Source organism: Pipistrellus hanaki, assembly GCF_964339955.1.
Source record: "Pipistrellus hanaki genome assembly, chromosome: 3".
Classification (NCBI taxonomy): Eukaryota; Metazoa; Chordata; class Mammalia; order Chiroptera; family Vespertilionidae; genus Pipistrellus; species Pipistrellus hanaki.
In genome coordinates this window covers 143,173,206-143,200,191 of record NC_140505.1, presented here as the reverse complement: position 1 = coordinate 143,200,191, position 26,986 = coordinate 143,173,206, and the positions used below count along the sequence as shown (strand labels likewise).

Genomic DNA, 26,986 nt, shown 5'->3' with positions numbered 1-26,986 from the left:
CAACCAGAGCTCCTCAGATAGCTCATATGCCAGCGTAACTACCACATTGCTTTCCTGCAGGCAGTTCTGCATGTGAAATCAAATTGTAATGAAAATGTGCCTGGTGAGCCTGGATATCAGAACAGGCATAATTAATTGTCTATATTTTATCATTGGGATTAACCTACCTCCAGGTACCTTTTAGGAAATAGAGAACTCCAGTTTATGGGCCACATCCCTTTCATACTAGACAGAGCTTATATGAACACAACCAATTTCAGTTCTTCAAGCTTCCTTTTTCTTTTAATTTAGACTACTGGTTCTCAATATGGCAGGGCACATCTGTCTACCATCCCATTTGAAAATCAGTGCATATAATTGATATAGACAGTGATAGATGTAGCTGGTGGGAAAGTGGTATCTATGTAAATGGTGTGGTATTGGAAAAAGTTTAGAATTCCTGAGCTCACCATCATTTGTATTTACATGGCCTAAAATGGTATAATATAAATCATTAAATGTCTGTCAGTTATTACCGACACCGTCATTGTTACTGCTATATTCTTGCCCAGCCGTCAAAAGTTAAGACCACGTCACCTTGATCGGAGTAGACATTCGTAAACTCTTTAGGTGACTAATTACCCCTGCTGAGTATATATACATGTCACTAATTTAAATCTTACCTTATTCCTTTTATTTTAAAAGTGCTTGGACTATATATATTTCTTTTTTGTTGTTAGTCTTCATCTGAGGATATTTTTCCCCCATGATTTTTAGAGAGAATGGAAGGAAGGATAGAGGGAGGGAGGGAAAAAGAGAGAGTGAGACATCGATGTGAGAGAGACACATCAATTGGTTTCCTCCTGAACATACCTGGGGAACATGGCTGGAGATTGGACTTGCAACTCAGGTTATGTGTCCTTGGTGGGAAATTGAACCCGTGACCCTTTGGTGCATGGGCCAATGCTCTAACCACTGAGAAACACTGGCCAGGGCTACATATATTTTGAATACCTGAATTTTTCTGTCGCATTTGCCTTATATAAGCAAGATCCTCAAGCAGTGTTAGAGAATACTGTAATATTTGGTTATATTGCCTTTCCTACAAGGACAACTGCCTGATCAAAATTCTTAGATATAATACTAAACTGCTAGGTCCATAGTAATGAAGAAATTTTGAAATCTGCAATATAAATTTAATGATAGTGAAGTAGAATAAAAATCCTAACTAAAAAAAAATACAGTGAGATAAACAACAAATTGTAAATGTTTGTTATCTCTTAAGGGGGGTAGGATTCCTGTATTCACTATTTACATAATTTTTATGTGTGTTACTTGTTGTATGTAACTTAAAAAAAAAACAACAGCCGAAACCGGTTTGGCTCAGTGGATAGAGCGTCAGCCAGTGGACTGAAAGGTCTCGGGTTCAATTCCAGTCAAAGGCATGTGCCTTGGTTGTGGGCCCATACCCAGTAAGGGGGTGTGCAGGAGGCAGCTGATCGGTGTCTCTCTCTCATCGATGTTTCTAGCTCTCTATCCCTCTCTCTTCCTGTGTAAAACATCAATTAAAGAAATATATATATAGCCGAAACCGGTTTGGCTCAGTGGTAGAGCATTGGTCTGCGGACTGAAAGGTCCCGGGTTCGATTCCGGTCAAGGGCATGTACCTTGGTTGCAGGCACATCCCTGGTAGGGGGTGTGCAAGAGGCAGCTGGTCGATGTTCCTCTCTCATCGACGTTTCTAGCTCTCTATCTCTCTCCCTTCCTCTCTGTAAAAAATCAATAAAAATATTTTTAAAAAAAGAAATTATATATATATATATCAACAATACTTAAAGACTTGAAAAACCAAAACAGCTGGGTAGCTCAAGTAGTTCTGTTAGTTAGTATATTTTCCTTGTATGCCAGGGTTGCAGGTTCAATCCCCAGTCAGGGTACATACAAGAAGCAACCAATGAATGCATAAATAAGTGGAACAACAAATCGATGTCTATTTGTGCCCTTCCCTCCCCTCCCCTCTCTCTGTTTTCCTCCTTCCCTCCATCCTTCTTTCTCTTCCCCTCTTTCTCTCATCAATTAAAACAAATATCTGTTTTTTGCAAGAGAAAATACCAAACTTATATATGCACAAGTATGAGAACCCTTCATACATGAAAGTTAGAGATCCCACATGCATGAGAGGTTCTTAAATACATTTTTAAATTAAAATCTCAGATTGTCACTTTCTTTTTTTCTGTGTTTTAGGTAATTCCAGTGAATTCTGCAGGCTCTCCTGTTGGGGATGTGCCATTCATCCGGTCAGGATTGCTGGGGTTTGTAGGGCCCGTAAGTGATATTTTCATGTTTGTTTTGATGCATCTTATTCAAATATTTGGACTTTGATCCACAGAACAGAACAAATTCTGATTAATTTAAGAGTGTTATAGGGTCGCTTAACTTACATTTAAAGCATTTCCTATAAGAATGTAATAAATGCATCAAAGTTCATTGTTTCTGTTACCCAAGGTCATTGACTCCTCCAAATTGAGACATTTTTTTATTTTCAAAACTCTTTTTACTTACTCTTGCTACCCTTTTTTTGATTTGATTAATATGTGTCAGTAAGTTATAAGTGTGCTGTTTCCTTTAATAGCAAAGGGAAACAATAATAGATAGCGTACAAAGCATTTTCATACAGATTATCAGCAATACAATTTGTATAATAGTAAATTCTTTGAATGAAACCAATTTGTTTTCCAGCAAATGGTATTTATAGTCACTGGGTTTATAAAGACAATTAGGACACAAACCTTGTTTTCAAAGAGCTTATAGCTAGTTTCATGAGCCCACAAGGAAGGCTTTGCATGACAGAATGAGAGTTTGGATTTTGCTTTATAAGTAATAGTTATTCATTATCACAGTTAGGCCCATATACCTCCATCGGTCTCTAATTACCTCTTTACTCTCACTTCTCTTCTTGAAGGTTTAAGTTACATAAGAAGAGATATAATTTTATTATAGTTCTTTCCCAGTGTTCATGGAGAATGGTGGGGGCAAGGGAATACCTCTAAGAGATTCGTTCTCTAGAAAGAGAAGTCTGCATCTATTGTTTTGACTTCCTCTCTCTGCTCCAAGTAGCTCTTAAGGACCTAGCTCCTTGTAATGGTAGCTTATCACTCCACGGTTGACCTCCAAGATGGAGCTCCAGCCATCACATCTGCATTCTAGGAAACAGGACAGAGGGCAGGGTGCAGTCCTGTTCTCTTGTAAGGAAGACTCCCTGAAGCTGCTGAGCAACACTTCCACTTATATCCCATTGTTCTGAACTAGTCAGGTGGCCCACCTCGCTGCAAGGGAGGATGAAGTGCCATCCTTGTTTTGGTCAGCCATGCCCAGCTAAAAATTCTGTGCGTGTGAAAGAAATGAAGAAACGGATGTGGGAGACCAGTGCCTGTCTCCTTTTCTTTATTTCCACCGTAGCATTTTTCACACTGTGGTGGAAATGAATGGTTGTCTTCTGCTTTCTGAGATGGACCAGTGGCTTGATACTGGAGGTTATGTCATACTTACATAGCCCGGTCAGTGTATGGCACTGCATTGTGCCCAGTCAGCCAGTGAGTGACGTTCACATGGAGATGATGCTAGATAGTGAATATATAAAGATGGTACAAGGAATTTAGGAATTCTGCAATGAATGGAAAAAGTTAATTTATTGCAAGTGGATCTGGGGGAATTATTGATAATAAATAATAAGTAAAATTATTTATACAATGGTGCTTTTAGGGCATTGGCAGCATACTTTCCTGCAGCTCTGTTATCTTACCGGAGAGGAAAGACTCCTACAGTCTTCCTTTGACTGTATTAGCCTGTTTGTGATCTTGTCAGATGGAAAAAGCATTGCCTTTATAAACTTGAAATAGTCATTCTAACATCAAAACTATTTTTATCTCTTCCTAATTCCAGTATTAACTGACAACATTTTTCTTCTCTGCATCCATCCCATGAATAGTTACAGAAAATAAATTAATACATAATCACAGCTGGAAAAATAAACTATGCTTGTATGCCATTCTAGTTGCTTTCTTATAAAATTCCTCCCTAAGAATAAATATGAATAGTTTCCCTTCTTATACACTATAAGACTCCTTTAATTGTAAGATACCACAGGTTTTCCCCCACTGATTTTCAAGATGCTGTGATGTGAAATATTTTCTCAGAATCCATAAAGTTTAGTATTGTTCCTTATATTTTTATGAGATTTATTTCAAGGCAGAAGTAAAATGTTTGTTTTACTATTTAAATTATGGAAATCAAGGAAAATCGTTATCTTTCAGGGCAGCTTGGTGTTTGTGGTTGGAAAAATGGACGGATTACTCATGGTTAGTGGTCGCAGACATAATGCTGATGACATTGTTGCTACAGGATTGGCTGTGGAATCAATAAAGACTGTGTATAGAGGAAGGTGAGTAGTGCAGAGTTCAAATGTTAACATTTTCTGTGGAATCTAAATATATCAGGTGATTTGATTGTATTCTGTAGATTCTCTTTCAAATGATTGGGTTATTTTGGGTTAAACCTAGCAGAAACCAAACTTTGAATATTTGTCTTAAAATGTCTGGTTTTTTGGCTGTAATTGAGAGAAATAAGACTTAATGATATCCTTGAGTTTCAGTTTTTAATTATCACTGTTAAATCTGAGGAGATTCTAAAATGTTGAACTTCCTATATTCCTTCAATACAGAAATAGTCCCATTCAGTCTAATTGAGAAAGATGCTACTTTGTAGGAGTTTTAAATCTAAGAATTGTTTCTCTTGCTCATCTCTAATTTATTATATCACTTTAACACAGAGATTTGCATAGCACATAAGTACTGATTTCAAATTCCATGAGTGAAGTCAATTAGATATCTTTTTTTCTTTGCTTATTAATTGAAGAAAAGATTTTTGATACATATTGGAATAATGGATGTCCTGTTTGGTGGTTTACAATCATGGATATATGTTTTGAAGCAATCTTGGAATCCCTTTCGTATTTGAAGAAGGAAAATGAATTAAACCAATAGAGAACCAATTCTTGAAATGTGTAGTTTTTGTCATTGTGTAGCTTCCTATGAGATGTAAACTCCATGGGACACTAGATCTGACTTTAGTCACAGCTATACCCATAGCACTCATCAGACCACCTGGCACACAGTGGGTGTTCAATAAATATGTGAGGACAAAAGGAAGGAAGGGAGACAGTCAAGTGTGTGGGTATATTTGGTTCTCCAATGACTTTGAATTATTTCATGCATTCATTCTACAACTATTTATTGGGTGCCCACTGTATGCCACTGTTCTTGATGATCACAGTGTGATTATTGAACAAAACAGGCCTTGTGAAGCCACATTCTCATTGGGGGAAACAGACGGAAACCACATAGGGAAATAGATAACGGATGAGATGATGACAAATACTATGCAGAGAAAACATAGGGGGTGGGGCTGTGCTTGCCAGTTTCTCTAAGGTCGTCTGGGAATGCCTTGCTAGTAAGGGAACGTTTGAGCAGAGACCTCTCTTAGAACACCCCTCCCCCAGGCCTACCAGGTCCTCTGTGACTGCCCTGGCCTGGCTCTGACCTCTTCCCACCACTCTGCTTCACCACTCTGCTTCAGGCACACTGGCCTTCTTGCTGTTCTTCAAACCTGCCAAGCTCGTTCCTACCTCAGAACCTTTTCGCTTTCCGTTCCTTCTGCCAGGAAACCTCTTCCTCCAGATCTCCGCCTGGCTCGCATCCTCACTTCATTCAGGTCTCTGCTCCAGTGTCCGCACCTCAGGAAAGCACTCCCCACCCACCTGCCTTCCTAGTACACCACTACCCGCCCCCCCTTCACCCTGCCTTAGTTTTCTCCTAGTGTGTATTACGACATGACATTATTTTATATTTGTTTGTTCTGTCTCTGATATGCACACTCCATGAAGATAGGGCCTTTATCTTATTTATCACTGTGTCCCAACATTCATGACAGTGGTGCTTAATACGTGTTGAGTCCTCGATTTGATAGTAATGATTGTACATGTTCTTTTCTAAACAACTCATTCTTGGCTAGTGTGGTGGGGATGTCCCTTCTCTGTATTCCAATTGAGCAACGTAAACCAGGCTGGTTGTGAAGGGAGTCCTGATGTGTGTGATCTGTCTCTCTTAGAATTGCTGTGTTTTCTGTGTCTGTGTTTTATGATGAGCGCATTGTCGTGGTTGCGGAACAAAGACCCGATGCTTCCGAGGAAGACAGTTTCCAGTGGATGAGCCGCGTGTTGCAGGTGAGCTTTGTTGTCAAAGGCAGCGGTAGCCAGTGCTTAACATTTCCTTTGGTGGACTAGTTATACTACCTAATTTTTTTCTTGTCAGTCACTATTTATTTTAAGTGCTATTAACAAAACTAGATAGTTAATATATTCCCTTTCTCTTTGTAGACTACATAGTATTTTTCTGCTCAGGTTGCCAAAAAGAATTGAACTAACTTGCCTCAGCAAATTCTTTCACTTTTTTTGTTCCAGAGTGTTTACAACCCATAGAAATTTTAACTGTCCATCTGTGGAACACATCTTCGACAGTCATCAATCCACTTGTCAACAGCTACAGTCTTATTACATGTTAAAAGTGGTGCATAGAGTGCAAGGGGTCCGAGAAAATATAGGTGTTGTTCTTACTTTGCAGGAGCTTTATTGTGAAGTTAGAGAGCTGGGTGACATAAGCCACTAGGGAAAGGAAAGGGGTGGGTTCAGTATAAGGGATATGTTTCCAGAGGGGGCAGCTAGAGTGATGAAAGGAGCTTCTTGTCTTCATTTGAATCGCAGCTCCACTCCCCACCACACATATGCCTTTATGCAAGTTACTTAACCTCAGGGAGCCTATTTCCTAATCTATAAAGTGGGCATAAAGTTATTTATGTTACAGAGCTATTAGGAGGATTAATTGATAGTAATTAGAAATTAATTGAAGCATTTAGTACTTGCATTCAGTAAATGATGACTAAATAACATTCCCTTTTACTCTCTGTCCCCTCACTTGATTTTATTTTTCTATTTATCACCATACTAGAAGCCCAGTGCATGAATTCGTGCACCAGTGGGGTCCCTCAGCCTGGCCTGTGGGATCTGGCCGTAACCGGCTCTCCGGCATCCCCCAAGGGTCCCAGATTGCGAGAGGACACAGGTCAGGCTGAGGGACCCCACCAGTGCACAACCGGGGCCAGGGAGGGACGAGGGAGGTTAGCCAGCAGGGGAGGGACCGCAGGAGGGCTCCAGGACATGTCCAGTCCATTTTACTCAGTCCTGATCAGCCAGACCCCAGCAGCAAGCTCCCCTACCAGTCAGAGCGTCTGCCCCCTGCTGCTCAGTGCACATCATAGTAAGCAGTTGAGCAGTCTTAGCATATCATTAGCGTATTAAACTTCGATTGGTTGAACAGCCACCTGGACACAATTATCCTATATTTTTATATAGGACAATAAAAGCCTAATATGCTAAGTGTCCATTGGGAGTGTTCCCAATATCCATAACTAGTATTCTGCTTAGGCTGTTTGGAATTATTAATTGCCAGTTTAGTGGTAATGTTGTAGAAATGATGCAATCATGGGATGAATGATAAGGCTAGATGACTTTTAAGATTTTTTCCTATCCGCGGGGTCCGTGACTGGCATAGCATAGGCTGTTTGTAGTGGGAAATCAGAGAAAAGAAAGAGAATCTACTGAAGATAAACGAGACAGAAAAGACTGTGACGAGGTGGGCCTGGGCTGACCTCTGAAAGGTGGCTAAAATCCAGACTTGCAAAGAGAGTATTTCTTATACTGTTCATATTTTCAAACAAATAAACTGCTTATTTCATTTGCAATGAACTTTGGGGCATAATGGTTGAATCTTGTAGTGAATTGTTTTTTCCTGTCACAGGAAACTGAAATTCCCCAAGATATTTGTTACTTTTTTGGAAAGCAACTATAGTTTTTAAATGCTATGCTAATTCATATTCTTTTTTTTTTTTAAATATATTTTATTGATTTTATACAGAGAGGAAGGGAGAGAGACAGAGTTAGAAACATCATTGAGAGAGAGTCATCGATCAGCTGCCTCTTGCACACCCCCTACTGGGGATATGCCCGCAACCAAGCTACATGCCCTTGACCGGAATCGAACCCCGGACCCTTCAGTCCCCAAGCCGATGCTCTATCCATTGAGCCAAACCGGTCCCGGCCTAATTCATATTCTTATAAAAGTCACTTGGTGTCTGATTTGCACAGGAAATAAAAGGGCATTATTTTTGCAGTCACTGTAGCTTCTCTTGGAGCACTTGGATTTGTAGTAGAATAGTAAGAATACCGTATGTTTGAGTAGATAGAGCCAGTGATGGTGAATTCCAGTTCTGTCCTACCTAATAAAGAGGGGATATGCTAATTGACCCTCACACCATTGCAAAGATGGTGGCCCACAGCCAATAAAGAGGCAATATGATAATTGACTGCCACACCTCAAAGATGGCAGTGCCCAATCCCCTCAGCTCTGTGTGCCTGCCTCCAGAGTCCCCCAGTCCCCTCAGCCCCCCAGCTACCCAGGGCTGGCTCAAGGCCCAGGCAAGCCTTGGATGTCAGCTGCCCTGGGGCACCCAAGGCTCAGGTAACCAGGGCTGGCTGAGGCTTGTGCTGCCGACAGTGACATCAGCAGAGTGTGAGGGGGGCAGGCCAGGCTGAGGGACCCCCCCTCCAGTGCGTGAATTTTTATGCACCAGGCCTCTAGGGTGTAATAAAGTAAATACCTAAGGAAGGTGGTCAGTAGACACCTTACCAAATGGTGTATTCAGTATGAAATCAAGGCTACATGCAGTAATACATTTGTTCACACTCTGTAACTCTGAGATACCAGAGACTTAGGAACTCTGCCAGACTTTCCACCTTCCACTTGTTGCTATTGATAAGGAGGAAAGTTAGAGGAGTACTGATTTTTAAATTTATTCTTTTGCCCTTTTAAGTTGTATAAAACACATTAGTAGGTGTTTCACATTATCAGTCAACATATTGAGGCTTCCAAGTCAGTGTTCACCAATTTAGATGGTGTCTTACCCTTCTGTTGACTTCTGCCATCACTGTATGGATTAGATAACTTCAGACATATGGGATCTTAATAACCTACCAGATTCCAGAGCTAGAATAGAATGTATAAAGAAAGAAAATTCTAGAATAGAATAATGAATTGTGTTAGGGAGATGTCAAATGTAGTAAAATTAATCTCACGGAATATTTCTCTTTTTCTAGGCAATTGATAGCATTCATCAAGTGGGGGTTTATTGTCTTGCTCTGGTGCCTGCCAATACATTGCCAAAAACTCCACTAGGAGGAATTCATTTATCTCAAACAAAACAGCTCTTCCTGGAAGGATCTCTACATCCGTGCAATATCCTCATGTGCCCACATACATGCGTGACCAACTTGCCAAAACCCCGGCAAAAGCAACCAGGTAATGCACTGGCTTTAAAGATGTAATGTTAAGATTGTAAATTCAAGAAACTGAGTTTTTCCCCACATGATTCTTTCTCTAAAATTTGACTTTACAAAAGTTAGTAATGATAATAATTATCATCAGACTGAAAGCAGGGAGGACTGAGACCCTACAGAACGGGCTTCTCCTGTTCTCTGTCGACTCCCTCTCCTAAGTAATTCTCAGTAGTGTTCCTCCTTTTCCCGGGATATGAGGTACGGAGTCAAAGATGCTCAGAATCCCATTTGGGAAGCAGAATAAAGAAAGTCCTACAGAGATGTTTTGATAAGATAGCTAGTATTTATTGAGTGCCTACTAATAACCAAATATTAGCTAATTTTTATGCTTTACAATTTGATCCTAAAGCTCTGTACCCAGCTATGGAAAGTAAAGTTCAGGAAAGTTAAGAATTGTGCCCAGCCCTAACTAGTTTGGCTCAGTGGATAGAGCATCGGCCTTTGGACTGAAAGGTCCCAGGTTCGAATTCTGGTCAAGGTCATGTACCTTGGTTGTGGGCACATCCCCAGTAGGGGGCATGCAGGAGGCAGCTGATTGATGTTTCTCTCTCATCAATGTTTTTAACTCTCTCTCCCTCTCCCTTTTTCTCTGTAAAAAATTAATAAAATATTTTTTAAAAAGAGAGAATTGTGCCCAAAGTCAGATAGTTAGTGGTAGAGGTGAGAGTCACACTAAATGACTCTAAAATTCATGCTCTGAATTGCTAAATTATACTGCCTTTCTTTTCTTTTTCTTTTTCTTTTTCTTTTTCTTTTTTTTTCTTTCTTTTTTTTCTGGTAACATTTATTTTTATTTTTTCATTTTTGTATTAAGGTATTATATGTGTACATATCTTACCATTGCTCCCCTGCAAACACACACTCCCATACATGCCCTCCCTCCCCAGAATTTTTCATCCATTGGTTATGCTTATATGCATGCATACAAGTCCTTTGGTTGATCTCTTATCTCCCCCATATCTCTCTACCTTCCCCACTGTAGTTTGACAGTCTGTTTATTGCTTTACTATCTCTGTATCTATCTTTTTGTTCATCAGTTTAAAATGTTCTTCATTTTCCATAAATGAGTGAGATCATGTTGTGTTTTTCTTTCATTGACTGGCTTATTTCACTCAGCATAATGTTCTCCAATTCCATCCAGGATGCTGCAAATGATAAGAATTCCTTCTTTTTTATGGCAGCATAGTATTCCATTGTGTAGATGTACCATAGTTGTTTTTTTTTTATCCAATCATCTGCTGATTGGGCACCTAGGCTGTTTCCAAATCCTAGCTATTGTAAATTGTGCTGCTATGAACATAGGAGTGCATATATCCTTTCTGATTGGTGTTTCTGGTTTCTTAGGATATATTCCTAGGAGTGGGATTACTGGGTCAAATGGGAATTCCATTTTCAGTTTTTTGAGGAAACTCCATACTGTTCTCCACAGTGGTTGCACCAGTCTGCATTCCCACCAGCAGTGCACGAGGGTTCCTTTTTCTCCACAACCTCACTAAACTCCAGTTCTGGGCAAGACTAGGGACCCAAACTCATAAGAGGAGAAATTGGACTGTCTGGCAGCAGGTGGAACTCGAGGGCAGCTTTCTCTCATAGGTGCTTGCAGCGAATACCACAGGACACTGAGACCCAAGGGCCTCTTATGGCAGGGTTGATGGGAAGCCATTGCTGTTTGCTCCACTCTGAGACCCCGCCCCATCTAAGATGTGTGCAGAGGCTTTTGCATATGAATGGCCTGGTCCTTTGAAATATAAACATACCCATCAAACTGCAGCTGAGTCAGAAAGATCCAGAACATCCAAAAGAAGGCCCAAAGCCCCACAGCAGCTTGCATTGCTTCACAGCTGGGCACCTCCAAACCCCAAACAAAGAAGAGGAATCTGCAGATCTCTCCATAGCTCCTGCTGGGTGGCCTCAGGCAGAGGCTAAATTAGCACCTCCTTGGAGATCCAAGAGCCAGTGTACCCAGTGGTCAGAGTGGGACCAGACAGATTACAACTCCTCAGATCCATAAGGGACACTCTCAGGGGGCAGACTCAGTGAGCATCAAAGCCCCACTGAAGCAAGTCTTGCCCCATAAGGGTGTCTCCAGCACAGAAGTTCTCCCATCGTAATCACAACTGATCCTCACAGCCAATTGACCTGGTGGTCAATTCCTCCCAATAACCAACAACAATCAAGGCTTAACTACAACAAGACTGTGCACACAGCCCACAAAGGGGTGCACCAAGAGTGTCCACCTCAGGTAACTGGGGAGACTGAGCCACTGTACCCTATAAACAGCTAGCACACAAAGCCACTCTATCAACTTAGGGAAGCAGCCAAAATACAGAGACAAAGAAACAGGTCACAAATGAAAGAAATGGAGGGAAGCAAACTATTGAATGTAGAGTTCAAAACCACAGTTACAAGATTTTTCAATAATTTTTTAGAAAAGGCCGATAAATTTAGTGAGGCCCTCGAGGATATGAAAAAGGACCAACTAGAAACTAAGCATATACTAACTGAAATTAAAAATAATATACAGAGATCCAACATCAGACTAGAGGATTTCAAGAATCAAGTCAAAGATTTGAAATACAAAGAAGCAAAAAAAAAAAAAACAACAACACACTCAACTGGAAAAAAAAAAAAAAGAATCCAAAAATATGAAGATAGTGTAAGGAGCCTCTGGGACAACTTCAGGCGTATGGAGGTGCCAGAAGAAGAGAGAGAGCAAGATACTGAAAACCTATTTGAAGAAATAATGACAGAAAACTTGCCCCAGCTGGTGAAAGAAATAGACTTACAAGTCCAGGAAGCGCACAGAACCCCAAACAAAACAAATCCAAAGAGGACCACACCAAGACACATCATAATTAAAATGTCAAGGGCAACGCCAAAACCAGTTTGGCTCTGTGGATAGAGCATTGGCCTTTGGGCTATAAAAACCAGGTTTGATTCCAGTCAAGGGCATGTACCTTGGTTGTGGACACATCCCCTGTGGGGGTTGTGCAGGAGGCAACTGATTGATGTTTTTCTCTCATCGATGTTTCTAGCTCTCTATCCTTCTCCCTTCCTCTCTGTAGAAAAAATCAATAAAATAAATATATTTTTTTTTAATGCCAAGGGCAAAAGTCAAAGAGAGAATATTAAAAGCAGCAAGAGAAAAACAGTTACCTATAAGGAAGCACCCATACGATTGTCAGCTGATTTCTTAACAGAAATTATGCAGGCCGGATGGGAATGGCAAGAAATATTCAAAGTGTTGAATAGCAAGAACCTACAACCAAGAGTACTCTACCCAGCAAAGCTATTCAGAATTGAAGGTCAGATAAAGAGCTTCACAGATAAGAAAAACTAAAGGAGTTCATTACCACTAAATCAGTATATGTGAAATGCTGAAAGGTATTCTTTAAGAAGAGGAAGATGAAGAAAAAGGTAAAGATAAAAATTATGAACAACAAATACTTATCTATCAACAAGTGAATCTAAAAATCAAGTGAATAAAAACCTGATGAACAGAATAATCTGGTGAATATAATAGAATCAGGGGCATAGAAAGGGAGTGGACTGACAATTCTCGGGGGGAAAAGGGGAGTGGGGGGTGCAGGAAGAGACTGGACAAAAATCATACACCTATGGATGAAGACGGGGGCGGGGGGTGGGAACTGGGTGCATGGGAGCTATGCTGGGGGTGGGAAAGGGGTGGGTGGGGAGGGGCGGGGAGAGGAACAACTGTAATAATCTGAACAATAAAGATTAAAAAAAAAAAAAAAGCCGAAACCGGTTTGGCTCAGTGGATTGAGCGTTGGCCTGCGGACTCAAGGGTCCCGGGTTCGGTTCCGGTCAAGGGCATGTACCTTGGATGCGGGCACATCCCCGGTAGGGGGTGTGCAAGAGGCAGCTGATTGATGTTTCTCTCCCATCGATGTTTCTAACTCTCTATCTCTCTCCCTTCATCTCTAAAAAATCAATAAAAATATATATTTTTTTTAAAAATTGCAACCCGGGCATGTGCCTGACTGAAAATAGAACTGGTGACCTCTTGATTCATGGGTTGACACTTAACCATTGAGCCACACCTGCCAGGCTCCCTTTTTATTTTGAAGTGTCAAACTTATGGAAAAGTTGAAAGAATAGTATAATGGTCACCTGATTACCATTTTCTAGATTAACCAATTGTTACCATTTTTTAGTGAACTCTTTGAAAGTAGATCACAGAAATCATGGCCCTTCACCCCTAAATATTTCAGCAATGTGTTTCCAAAGAACAAAAACATTCTCCCAAAATTTTTCTAATCAATCATCCTATTAAGAAATTTAACCTTAATATAATGATTTCATCTAATAGTACACAGTCCATATTCAGATCTCTCCACCCATTTGTAATAGCTGATTTCTTTAGGATCCAGTATCCTATGAAGGTCACGAATTGCATTTGAGTGACCTTTAATTTGCAGGTTCCCAGCCATATTTTGTCTTCAAGATGTGGATGTTTTTGAGGAGTCCAGGCAGCTGTCTTACAGAATGTCCTATAATCTAGTTGTCATTCACTTTCAATAAAGCACTTCTGATATTCCTGATGAACTAACTCACAGTTTTCGTAGAAAGCAGATTTCTTTCCAGACCAGATATTCATTATTGATAAACTCACTTTTAGGGTTGTGTAGTGATTGGAGCATTTGCAACCAACTGTCACCTCCTCCAAGTAAAAACTTCCCTATACCTGTTGTGGGGACGAACCGTGGGTTCAAAATAAGACCACCGGAGACTGATGATTGATTAAAAAAAAAAAAAGGAGGCAAGGATTTATTGAACTGGCCAGGACGGCCGCAAGAGCACCACACGCAGGTGGCCACACTCACGACCCGCACCGCTGCAGGTGTAGGTAGTCCTTTTAAAGGTCTAAACCACGAGAATTTTCCTTTGTTCTGAATTCTAAATTCTAATGGCTGGGAACAGCCCACAGGGTCTTTCCCAGCCACATCCTGCTGGACATTGGAATGTGGCCCTGTCTTGCGATAGCAGATAGTACAGAAGCAGAGCTGAGAGGTTAATCTATAAAAGTTATCTGCAGTTTCAACTCCTGGAGCAACTGAGACAGTGGGAATCAATCTCCTATAGTTCTGGTCCACAGCACAGGAAAATTGCCTCAGCCTCCAGGTCTCAATTTGGAAGCTGAGGCAACTACCCTGTTGTTTAAGCAAGTAAGCGAGTGCCAAAGCCAGAATAGCAGGGTTAAAATTCAAACAGCAGTTTTTTACCTAAGTATGGTTGCCACCATACTTGAATACCCACCTGTTCTCCTCCATCCCCCCAACTCCCCAATTCCTGTGGTCCTATTTTGTTTTGTATTTACTTGTGTATGTGCTTTCCCCACTAGAATTCAAGCTCTTGTCTTGTTTGCTCCTGTGTTCCCAGTGCCTAGGAGAATGCTCAATTATTGGAACCAGTTTTGGTCAGTCTAAAAATATATTGGGGTATGTAACTTGAATTACCATCTCCATGGTTGAATTTTGCCTTTACTTATAGGTGTAGGCCCTGCTTCTGTGATGGTTGGGAATCTGGTTGCTGGAAAACGCATAGCACAAGCTGCAGGAAGGGATCTCGGGCAAATTGAAGAGAATGATTTAGTGAGGAAGGTAAGTTTCCAGAAGTGCTAATTTTACAAACAAGTCAAGGACAAAACTTAAACTTCAGGTGGCAGATGGAAGGTGTGCTCTCCAACTTGTTTAAAGTTGCTGAACCTGCATACACATGAGCCTAACCGGTGGTCAAGGACAATAGGGGTGGGGGAGGGGAGTAGGGGGATGAGGACAAATATGTGATACCTTAATCAATAAAGAAATTTTAAAAAATATAAATAAATAAAGTTGTTGAACCTGATTCTTTTTTCTGCTTTGTGACTTTAGCACCAATTTCTGGCAGAGATATTACAGTGGCGAGCCCAGGCAACCCCTGACCATGTACTCTTCATGCTGCTAAATGCAAAGGTATGAAAACTTCATTTGTTTTTCAAATCAGGTGAATGTGGGAGGATCTTAGGCACTTTTGATCTCTTTCATCAGAAAATGTCTGTTGCCAACTCTGAGGAAAGAGTTACTGCTTTCTCCTTGTTTTGACATATGAGGATAAATTATGTAATCATTCAAGGTTAAAATGAGACACCCCCCCTGCAGTGTCATTTAATACTGTCTTTTCTTGTGATACAATCAAGTCATCTTTTTTCAGTTCTGTGAGGAATGGTGGGGCCAACAATGCAGTTACATATATCTACAGATACATGGAATGTCTTATGACACGTAATGTTTTACCCAGTTTGACTTTTAATTCTTTTATTTCTGCCAGGAAGAAAGTGACAATAGATCAACATTTTAAAAACAGTTATTTTTGGTACATACTTAAGTAATTTATTGCTGACAAATAAAGAGGAAATTGAAAATTATTGGAATGCATTTAACTATTGCTTTCTAATGATAGTTCACCAGAATATTATATAGAGAGGAAGGGAGAGCGAAAGAGAAATAGAAACATCAGTAAGAGATTGTCTCCTGCACGCCCCTTACTGGGGATCAAGCCTGAAACCCTGGGCTTATGCCCTGACCAGGAATCAAACTGGTAACCTCTTTGTGCATAGGATAATGCTTAGTCCACTGAGCAACACCAGCTGGACAGAGCCCACATTCTTCACTTAGCCTCTGGAAGATAGTGTGATATGATGCCTTTTTAAAACAATTATTCATCTATGTGTGTATTTATTAATCCTCATCTGAAGATATGTGTGTTTTTTTAAACAGGTAAAATTAATGTTTATTTAACCAAATATCTCCCAAATATTATCAACTCAACATGTAGTCAATATTAAAATTTTTAATTATAAATTTAACATGTATATGTGAAATCTTCTAAATCTATGTGTATTTTTAAACTTAGAGTACTAAATTTGCACCAGAAATATTTGGTCGATATTTATATATCCTACAATTGGTAGTTGAAAAAGTAGACTCTTTAAAAAAAAGAAAAAGAGCCGAAGCCGGTTTGGCTCAGTGGTAGAGCGTCGGTCTGCGGACTGAAAGGTCCCAGGTTTGATTCTAGTCAAGGGCATGTATGTTGAACGTTAAATGTATGTCACACAAAGCTTGAAAGAGAGAAATAAACACATTAAGCAGCAAAAAAAAGAAAAAAGAAAAAGGGCATGTATGTTGGTTGCGGGCACATCCCCGGTAGGGGGTGTGCAAGAGGCAGCTGGTCGATGTTTCTCTCTCATCGATGTTTCTAACTATCTCTCTCCCTTCCTCTCTGTAAAAAATCAATAAAATATATTTTTTTAAAAAGAAAGAAAGAAAAAGTCCAGGAAAATACATACTGAAATGTTAATAGTGGTTACATCTTGTATTTATATTTTCCAAATTTTCTATATGGAACATGTCCCTATTTTATATTACTAAAATTTAAAAAAACAAAAACAAAAACTATTTTTAAAAGAAACTACTCAGTAAAACTTATTTTCATCATAAGATTTTTTTGAGATATACAGTTACTAAGACCATGTGGTACTGGCATGACAAAAAGAGCAACTTGGCATTATCCACTAAAGTTGAAGATGGGCATACCCAGTGACCCAGCATTTCCATTTCTAGGTCTGCACCTGACCAGACGCAAATGTTTATGCTCTAGGATATTGTAGAAGGATGAGTGTTTGTCAACAGTAGAATGGGTGAATAAATTGTGTGTTCACACAATTAAATATACACCAACAAAAATGAATAGACTATACCTAGGCACTATAGCATAGATGACTCTTAAGATAATGTTGAGAGAAAGAAGCAAAGCACAGAAGTATATACAGTACAATATAAAATTCAAAATTTCATGAGTGGTAAAAAAAAAGGGGGGGGGGTTGGGGCAGCTAGAAAGGTCAATGTGAGGGAGTGGGATGTGTAATACTTTCAACAATAAAGATTTAATTAATTATTTATTTTTTTAAAGGCAAGATGTAGTTTCCTATGGAGGGGAGAGAAGGCTGGCCTAGGGTGCTCATGGCGGTGCATTTGAGTTGTTGGCAGTGGTCTTTTTCATGTCACACTCGTTTTTACACAGCTGCTTGCTTCACATTTTTTTTTTTTAATATATATTTTTATTGATTTCAGAGTAGAAGAGAGAGAGAGAGAAACATCATTGATGAAAATGAATTATTGATTGGCTGCCTCCTGCAGGCCCCATACTGAGGGGTCAAGTCCTGACATGTGCTCTGACTGGGAGTCAAACCATGACCTCCTGGTTCATAAGTCGATGCTCAACTACTGAGCCACAGCAGCTGGGCTGCTTCATATTTTATGCACGTTCCCATTTGTGGAAAGTTTTAACATGGGAAAGGAGGTTTAAAAAGCCCAGCCTAGTAAAACTTGAATCTATAATAATAAAAGTGTAATATGCAAATTGACTGAATAACTAAACAGCAGAATGACCTTCTGGATGACCACGCTGTGACACGCACTGGCACCAGGCCAGCCAAGGTGGTGCAATGCGATTGGTCAGGGGGCCCTGCCATCGTCCCACGATTGCCCCGCAGAGGGAGGCCCAGGCCAGCCAACCAACCGCACCCCACATCTATTGCCCACAGAGGGAGGCGACCGGTGTTGGGGGAGGGAGTGGCAGTTGCCATGCAGATGGCGAGCAGTGGCAGCAGCAGGGGCAGGGCAGCTGGGGGAAGGAAAGCCCCTATAGGCCCTGATCGCTGGCCAGGCCTAGGGACCCTACCCGAGGGGTCCCAGACTATGAGTGGGTGCAGGCCGGACTGAGGGACAGCCCACACACCCACACCCCCCATCGTTGTCCACACACACATTTCTACACACATTTTGTGCACCAGACCTCTAGTTGATAATAAGGATATTTATGAAGATCCACAGGAGAAATTATTCTCAGGATCAGTAATAGTTGGCCATCTTCAAATCTGCTAATCTTTATTATTAGCTAGTAACGCTAAATGTTACTGTTTCATTTACATCTTTGCTGTTAGAAACTCAGTCAAATATGTGCTTAAGGTCCAGCAAATGCACATGACCACATGGTCAGCATTTATTGTCCTGCCCTCATCCTACTTAGCAGTCCCTTTATTTTCCCTTCACTCTTATTTCCTCATTTAAATGAAAACAATAACTGTGTATTTCTAAAGCTATTTTAAGCAAGAAGGACTGTAAGTACATAAGTTTGATTTAAGTTAATGTAGATATTCCCTAAATACCTTTGGACATTGGAAAAGAATGTCCTTTGGCACCAGAGGAATTTTCACTGGAATTGGTAAATAGCTAAAAATAATCTACCATGGCACAAGTCTTTTAGGTATAATGTCAAATTGGCTATACTTGTTGCTATTTTATTAACGATCCATATTTCCTCCTGTTTAAAGGGCACGACTGTGTGCACGGCCAGCTGCCTCCAGCTTCACAAGCGAGCAGAGAGGATTGCGTCAGTTCTTGGTGATAAGGGGCATCTAAATGCAGGCGACAATGTGGTGTTGCTCTATCCACCTGGTGAGTGTTGACTTGGTAGACTGCACCTAAGATCCATTACTAGACTACAATCTAGGAGGACAAGAACTCGGGGCCACCGCGTATGACCATGGAGGCTGTGCACCTCCCGACTTCCGAAGTGCCTTGCATACAGGCTAAGATGAGAGTTAGTGGAGTTATGCAGCATGATGGCTCTTCTGGGACTGCATCTTTTGTGTTTACTCTTGTATTTTCATTCTCTAGCACAGTGCCTGGTACTGTGGTAAATAATGAATGAGTGAGTGAATGAATGAATGAATGAATGAAGACTTCTTGACTTTTGAGATGCTTTGTTTGTAATAATGTTGAGAAATGAGACCATTTCACCCAGTTTCCAAAAGAAAGTTTCCAAGAAAGTTGACTTTAAATTGTTCGTATCATAATTGATGTGTAGTATTCCTTTTACTTCTGTTTTCATCTCCCATGCTCTAATTTAATTCAACAACCTTCTCACAGTAAGAGGAACCCTGAATTATTTGATGATAGTTTCATGTAAATATTCAAAAATTTAGGTGAAATATTTGAGTTGTCTCTTTCTTTATTCTTCTTCCACCTAACGTACTCATATATCCAGCCTTCTTTGGTCTTTTATATCCCTTATCTCATTTTGCTCTGTGATTACTATGCTATTTTATTTACATTGATAGTAAGATTTTTTAGAAGGTCAGCTGGTAAAGGAATCCTTCCTATGGTTTTCCAGGCTTACTGTGTCCCATCACCAGTTTATTATAACATGGTGATGGAGCAGAGCACTTTCTGAGGAGGCCACCCACTAAGTCCTGATACTGCAGAGTCCTCTTCATATTACCTCCCTGAAACTTGTACCTGCTGATGGAGCCATGTGTTAGAAATTAAATTGGCCTTCTACAGATTTAGAAAAAATCAATATGATCCTCATCTTCCTTTTCCTATTCTTTTCTTTACCAAGTTCAACATCCCTAATTTCTGCAGTTAATTCTCCTAAGTAACATCAAGTAATGAAACCAAAGCACCTTCTTTTGGGGTATCTTTCAAGAGTTTTCTTTACTTCTGACTTCTTTTCTTCTGATTGGTTCTTCTCTCTCTCTCTTTCTCTTTCTCTCTCTCTCTCTCTTTTTTAAGTTGTTTTATGTGCTTTCTCCTTTCCCTTTTATTCCTTCTCAGTTTTAAAAATTTCTTCTGCTAGCCGAAGCCAGTTTGGCTCAGTGGTAGAGCGTCGGTCTGCGGACTGAAAGGTCCCAGGTTCGATTCCGGTCTAGGGCATGTACATCGGTTGCGGGCACATCCCCGGTGGGGGGTATGCAGGAGGCAGCTGGTCGATGTTTCTCTCTCATCGACATTTCTAGCTCTCTATCTCTCTCCCTTCCTTTCTGTAAAAAAATCAATAAAATATATATTTTTAAAAAGTTTATTTTGCTAGTGTCTCTGTTAAGTTAGGGTCTGAATAACCCATTTGACACATGCTTTGATAAACTGGTTTGGGAAGGTGTGCCTTTTAGTTCACAGTGATGCCAGGCAGCTAAGCAATTGACTGTCTTGCAGGCATTGAGCTAATCGCTGCGTTCTACGGCTGCCTGTACGCGGGGTGCATTCCTGTGACTGTCCGGCCTCCTCATGCTCAGAACCTCACTGCCACATTGCCCACAGTCCGCATGATTGTTGATGTAAGTACCAAGAATACCTTGTCCTCATCTCAAAAAGTCCAGATTTAGACAAGTAAGGATTCTTACTAATTCTCCAGTTCTATTGAGTCAGAACCTCAAATCTCTCTCCTAAAAACAGCTTGTTTTTTCTTAATCTGACCAAATTGGCCAGTGTTATTCAGTGGGAGAGTATGGAAAAGTGGTTATTGGTGAGATACAGAATTATGTGCATTTATCATGAACATTAAAGAGGCAAAGCAATCATAGTAACTAACTCTCCATAAAACTTGTTTTTCCCCTTTTTTATTTTTATTGATTGATTGATTTGAGGGAAAGAGAGAGGAACATCAGTTTGTTGTTCTACTTATTTATGCATTCATTGGTTGATCCCTTATTTTTTTTTAAATGTTCTATTTGGTGTTTTTTTGTACAATAACCAAGGGAATTTTATTTGCCAAACTGAATTCTCCTCAATTTAGATCACTTTTGTTTTGGTTAATTTTATAAATTCAGTATGTATCTATTCATAGTATTAAAAAAGTGTCCAGAGCTTGCTCTGGAAGTGACAGAAGCTTCTGAAGAATATGAGAATTGGAGAAAATAAGATAAATCTTTATTGCATCATGTCCTAATGTACTTGAAAGCAAAGAGTTACAAAATTCCAATTTATGTAACATTTGTTTCTTTAAGAACTGCTGCTCTGTCAGCAGTTGGAGCCTGCAGCATAAAAACTGTGTTCACCACAGATGATTTTATTACAAAGTGCAATTCAACAAAATGCCCTTGTCATATTCTGCAAGGTAGGCCGGCGCAGGGGGAGGCGCCCCCTCCCAGTGGCACCGGGTATGGGAGGTCAGTCATTCTGTGTCTGTGTGGGTGAGCTGCAGTTTCTGGGAGCACAGGGTCCCTCAAATTCAGCTTATGTTCTAGAACTAGTTAATGTTACCAACCATTCACCCAACTGTCACAGACACCAACTCCTTCCCTGAGTACTACAGAATTCATGTTTTTATTTTATTTTGGTCTTCATGAAACCAAAAGATTGCGGATCCAAACTGAGATTATAACTATGGAATAGCCCCTGAGAATCACCACTGTAAACAAAACTTGTATACTTACCTGGCCGGGGAGACACCACCATCACGAAGGTGGTTTTCCCAGGGCGAGGCTTATCCGTTGCACTGCAGATGTGCGACTTCCCCACGTGGGAAACTCGACTGCATAACTTGTGGTCGTGGGTATTTAAAAAACAAACAACAACAAAAACTGGTGTTGTGAACAAGTCCATCATTCTGAGGCAGTTAAGAGTTACACATCACCAGAGGACAGATGTAAGGGGAAGCACTGGCCTGTGTATGTGTTTTTAAAAAAACTAGTGTGCCCTGTCCAGTGTGGTGTGCGAGTTACTCTTAGCAGCAGCCAGAGTCTCTGGTGCTTATTTCTGTTCATTTGTTTTCTAGGTCAGCAAAGCCGCCTGCATTCTCACCTCACAGATGCTAATGAGGTTACTGAAGTCCCGAGAGGCAGCTGCATCTGTGGATGTGAAAACCTGGCCAACCATCATTGACACAGGTAAAGGAACAAGTGCATTTACTCCTTGAAAGTTCCTAGATTCTTAAGCCAAAGATGTTTACGTAGCTCTTACATCTCAACACGTTTCCGCTGATAAGACAGAGGCAAAACTTAATACCCAGTTAGCTTGCCTCTCCAAAAGTCTGGATAATGCAACAGCCAGACCCAGAGAAGCAGATCACAACATGCTAAGGCCCCTCGAGACAGTATGTTGCTGTTACTCTTGGCATCATCAAATGTTGGTTAGGTTTTTATGCGAGATATGACCATGTTCACGTAAAACACTGAGATCTGATACAGCCTGGATCTAGATGTGATATATAATAGTAGAAACAGCATTGGACTAGAAGTCAGAAGACCTGGTTGTAGTTCAAGCTTCAGTATTATCTATACTAATCAAAGGGTAATATGCTAATTAGACCGAACATCTTCCAGATGTCCTTCAAGACAGAGCCACAGAGGCAGGGACCGAGGCAGAGGCAGTTAGGGTCGATCAGGCCAGCATGGGGGAGCAGTTAGGGGGCGATCAGGCTGGAGAGGGGAACATTTTGGGTCCAATCAGGCCAGCAGGGGAGGTCAGTTAGGCAGCAATCAGGCCAACAGGCAGAGGTTGTTAGGAGTAATCAGGTCAGCCAGATAGAGGTGGTTAGGGACATCAGGCAGGCAGGTGAGCGGTTAGGAGTCAATAGTCCCAAATTGTGAGAGGGACATACCCCAAGGGGTCCTGGATTGGAGAGGGTGCAGGCTGGGCTGAGGGTCGTATTCCCCACCCACCCCCGTGCACAAATTTTGTGCACCAGGCCTCTAGTCTTATATAATAAAAGGCTAATATGCAAATCAACCGAACAGTGGAATGACCAGTCACTGTTGCACACTGGCCACCAGGGGGCAGACGCTTAATGCAGGAGCTGCCCCCTGGGGTCATTGTGCTCCCACAAGGGGAGCACTGCTCAGCCAGAAGCTGGGCTCACAGCTGGCAAGCGCGGTGACAGTGGCTTGCTCTTAATGATATCCGCTAATGGGAGCGGGCCTAATTTGTCAGTTGTACATCTCCCAAGGGCTCCTGGATTGTGAGAGGGCGCAGGCCAGGCTGAGTGACACCCTCCCCCACTGAGTGCACAAATTTCATGTATCTGGCCTCTAGTTCTCAATATAATCTTGTCTAAGATTACCCTTTTCTAAAATACTGCCTGCCCTTAGCTGATTCTCCTACTTAGTGAGGATATCAAATGCAATATGATATGAAAGTTCTTTGAAAATCATAAATTTTGCATGAATGTTAGATGGCATTTCTACTAAAGAAGGGGATAAGACACACGGCCACCTGGAGAATGGTGAGATAGGGGAGAGTGAGTTATGGAGTCTGGCAGACAGGGTTTAAATCCCAATACTTTGTTCCTCTCTGAGTACCCCCAGTAACTTGGGCAAAACTGTCTATACGTTGGGGGTTGTAATAACTACTTCGTGGTGTTTTAAAGATTAAAATGACATAATGTAAAGCACTTAACACATAATGCTAACATCTTTAGTTGAGCCCTAACTGTATGCTAGGCATCTAACATGTATAACCTAATGTTATCCTTGAACCAACCCTAATAAAGTGATGAAATTTGTGTCCTCATCTTACAAATAAGAAAACTGAGGCACAGGAGGTTAAGTGGTAGCACTGACATTCCCAGTCAGTTTGGCTCCATTTCCAGCCTCTTAACCACTCATTTCCTCCACCACCTGCTTTCAGTAAGTACCACACAGTATCAACCTCAGGAACATTTATGTGCGTCTAAATCCAGGGATGACATGTGTTTGTGGTTATTGTGTACCAGATGCTAAACTAGATTTTTTTATGCACGTTAAACTTAAGGACATAAGCACAGTCATCCTATATAATAGCCTAATATGCTAAGTGTCCAACCAGTACGTTAGCTTGCTGGGGTCTGGCCGATTGGGACTGGGCGAGATGGGCTGGACACACCCTGGAGCCCTCCCACAGTCCCTCCCCGGCCCTGATCATGCACCAGTGGGGTCCCTTGCCCTGGCCTGTGCCCTCTCGCAACCCAGGGGATATCAGATAGCCGGTTTCAGTCCAGTCCCCTCAGGCCAGGCCAAGGGACCCGTGCACCGGACCTCAAGTATATAATAAATGTACAAATAGATTGTGTTGATGTTAATGATGCAGATAGGTGTACTGTGGTTATTGGACTCATTCACATTTCAGGAATACCTCAAATATGGATTGTGAGACAGCCCTGAGAATATATATATTTTTTTATTGATTTCCGAGAAGAAGGGAGAAGGAGAGGGAGGTAGAAATATCAATGATGAAAGGGAATCATTCATTGGCTGCCTCCTGCATGCCCTCTGCTAGGGATCGAGCCCGCAACCTGGACATGTATCCTGACCAGGAATAGGATCTGTGACCTATTGGTTCATGAGTCAACACTCAACCACTGAGCAACACTGGCTGGGTCACGAAGAGTTCTTTCTCTTTTTCTCTAGGAAGGTTTCTTTAGGCACATAACTGGCCCTCTCATACGCAAAGGTGGGTTGAAGGTGATAGAGAAAGTCTGGTTTAACCATCGATGGGCACCCAGTAATATAGAGATTTAAAAATCAGTCAGGCCCAGCTGGTGTGGCTCAGTGGTTGAGTGTTGACCCATGAACTAGGAGGTCACTCTTCGATTCCTGGTTAGGTCACATGTCTGAGTGGCAGGCTCCATCCCCAGTAGAGGGAGTGAAGGAGGCAGCCGATAAGATGATTCTCCCTCATCATTGATGTTTCTCTACCTCTTCCTTCTTCTTTCTGAAAATCAATAAAAATATATTATTAGTCTTTTTTAAAGTCAGTCAAAATTGTTTCTTGAATCAGAATTCCAATGAAGCCATTGAAGAGACATGGTTGGGCCAGAGACATACTTAATAGCCTTGGTTTTGACATACTTATAAAGCAAATTTTTGGGGGAAGGGTTGAGTATATAAATAAATGAGAAAGGAAAATAATTCCTAATTCTAGATTCTAATTTTTTTAAACTTACCATGTTAAAAAAAAAAAAAAAAAAAACCTACCATGTTAATTTGCAGAAGAACAACTTTTAAAGCAGTCCATGACTAATATAACATGTGCTATCACTGTAATGAACTTTAACTTGAAACCAACATGATAATAATAATAAGATTTTTGAGCATTTTAGTCAGTTATTTTTAAATTGCTCTGTGTGAATTAACTTCCCAATAATTCTATGAGGGTAGGTATTAATACATTTTAGAGATAAGGTAACACACACACACACACACACACACACACACACACACACAAGGTAACAGACCCAAGGAGGTCAAATAACTTCAAGGTCAAATCACTGAAAAAACTGCAGAGCTGGGATTCGAATGCCAACGGTACGTTTCTTAGTTTTCAACTACTGTGTTATAATGTTCCTCACTTACCTTCTAGTAAATACATTTGCCTGGTACAGATTTGCTTATTCATGTTGCCTAGCGGTGCCCTTAACTCCAGCCCATGTCTAGGAGTGACACACATAAGCTGCTTGGTGCCTAAGCTTTCCCAAATCCCAGAAGCTAAATTTGGCCATCGCAAGGCCACAGAAAACCAGTTAAAGAGCAGCGGCTTTCATGTTCCAGCTTCTGTGATTGACATCAGAGTTTTCTTTTCCTTGCAGATGATTTACCCAGGAAGAAGCTGCCTCAGTTGTATAAACCACCCACTCCTGAGATGTTGGCGTATCTTGATTTTAGTGTCTCTACAACGGGCATGCTGACAGGAGTGAAGGTAGAGTAGTCTGTATATACTCATTCTCTCACTGGATGCTGGTCAAATGCCAGGCCTGCAAAAAATAGAGATGACCACTGCCCCAGGGACTTCAGCTGGCCAACTGGTTGTACCAGAGACGGTAGGCGGGGGATCAAGGGTCCCTGCTATATTTAAATAAGAGCATCGGCTCTTCCGGAATAAGTTATCCCAAGGAATGTGTGTTATGCCATGTTCTGAAGCTAACAGATAATAAGAGGTACAGTTAAAGACAGTATGAAATTACAGATTCGTATTTCATAAAACTCAGTATTGACTAATGAACAGAAATTTGTTACCTTACGTGAGAGAGGAAGCTTTTAGAACCAATGAAAAATATGCATCATTTTGAGGAGTTTGGGGGACTCGAAGCCTCCCAAAACTGTTGTTTTGCTGCCTGTGGGATGCCTGTTCCATCCTGTTCCATGTTCCTTACTTTCCAGATGTCCCACGTGGCAGTCAATGCTCTCTGTAGAGCCATCAAGCTCCAGTGTGAATTGTATTCTTCTCGGCAGATCGCCATCTGCCTTGACCCTTACTGTGGACTTGGCTTTGCACTCTGGTGTCTCTGCAGGTAGGAACGGGAAAGCGCAGCAGAAGGTGCAGGCATGTCTGCCAGCCTCCCTGCGCTCCCTTCGTTTGGTAAAGTGTCAGTAAAATGCTGACTTTTCCAGAGTTTCTACTTCTGATATACCTCTGATGTTGGTTTAGTTTTGTTTATATTCCCTTCTTCTTTTCTGTAGTTTTGTGCCTCATGCAAAAGGTTAGTGATCTTATTACCTGCTCTCTGCTCTGTCTTGTAATCCTCTCGTTAGAAGGAGAGCCAATTAGAAGGATGATACTTGGGTGAAATGTGTCATGCTTTGACAGCCAGAATGCACCCCAGGGTCTGGCAGGAAGGAATATAAGGAGGTGGGAGAATAGCATGTGGCTGGAAAGTAGCACATTCGTCCTGGCAGATTGTTTCTTATGG

At 41.1% G+C, this 26,986-nt stretch overlaps 1 protein-coding gene across 3 annotated transcripts in view; it reads left to right on the top strand.

The window, feature by feature from the left end:
- Nucleotides 1-26,986, top strand: part of DIP2B (disco interacting protein 2 homolog B) — a 212,302-nt gene that overhangs the window by 166,535 nt on the left and 18,781 nt on the right. For all 3 annotated transcript variants that reach the window (XM_084877351.1, XM_084877349.1, XM_084877350.1), the window contains 11 exons: nt 2,224-2,304; nt 4,293-4,420; nt 6,145-6,259; nt 9,245-9,446; nt 14,996-15,105; nt 15,376-15,456; nt 18,876-18,999; nt 20,539-20,660; nt 22,100-22,211; nt 25,886-25,995; nt 26,457-26,587. In XM_084877351.1, coding sequence (XP_084733477.1) covers nt 2,224-2,304; nt 4,293-4,420; nt 6,145-6,259; nt 9,245-9,446; nt 14,996-15,105; nt 15,376-15,456; nt 18,876-18,999; nt 20,539-20,660; nt 22,100-22,211; nt 25,886-25,995; nt 26,457-26,587 — 1,316 coding nt within the window. The remainder of the gene's footprint in view (nt 1-2,223; nt 2,305-4,292; nt 4,421-6,144; nt 6,260-9,244; nt 9,447-14,995; nt 15,106-15,375; nt 15,457-18,875; nt 19,000-20,538; nt 20,661-22,099; nt 22,212-25,885; nt 25,996-26,456; nt 26,588-26,986) is intronic.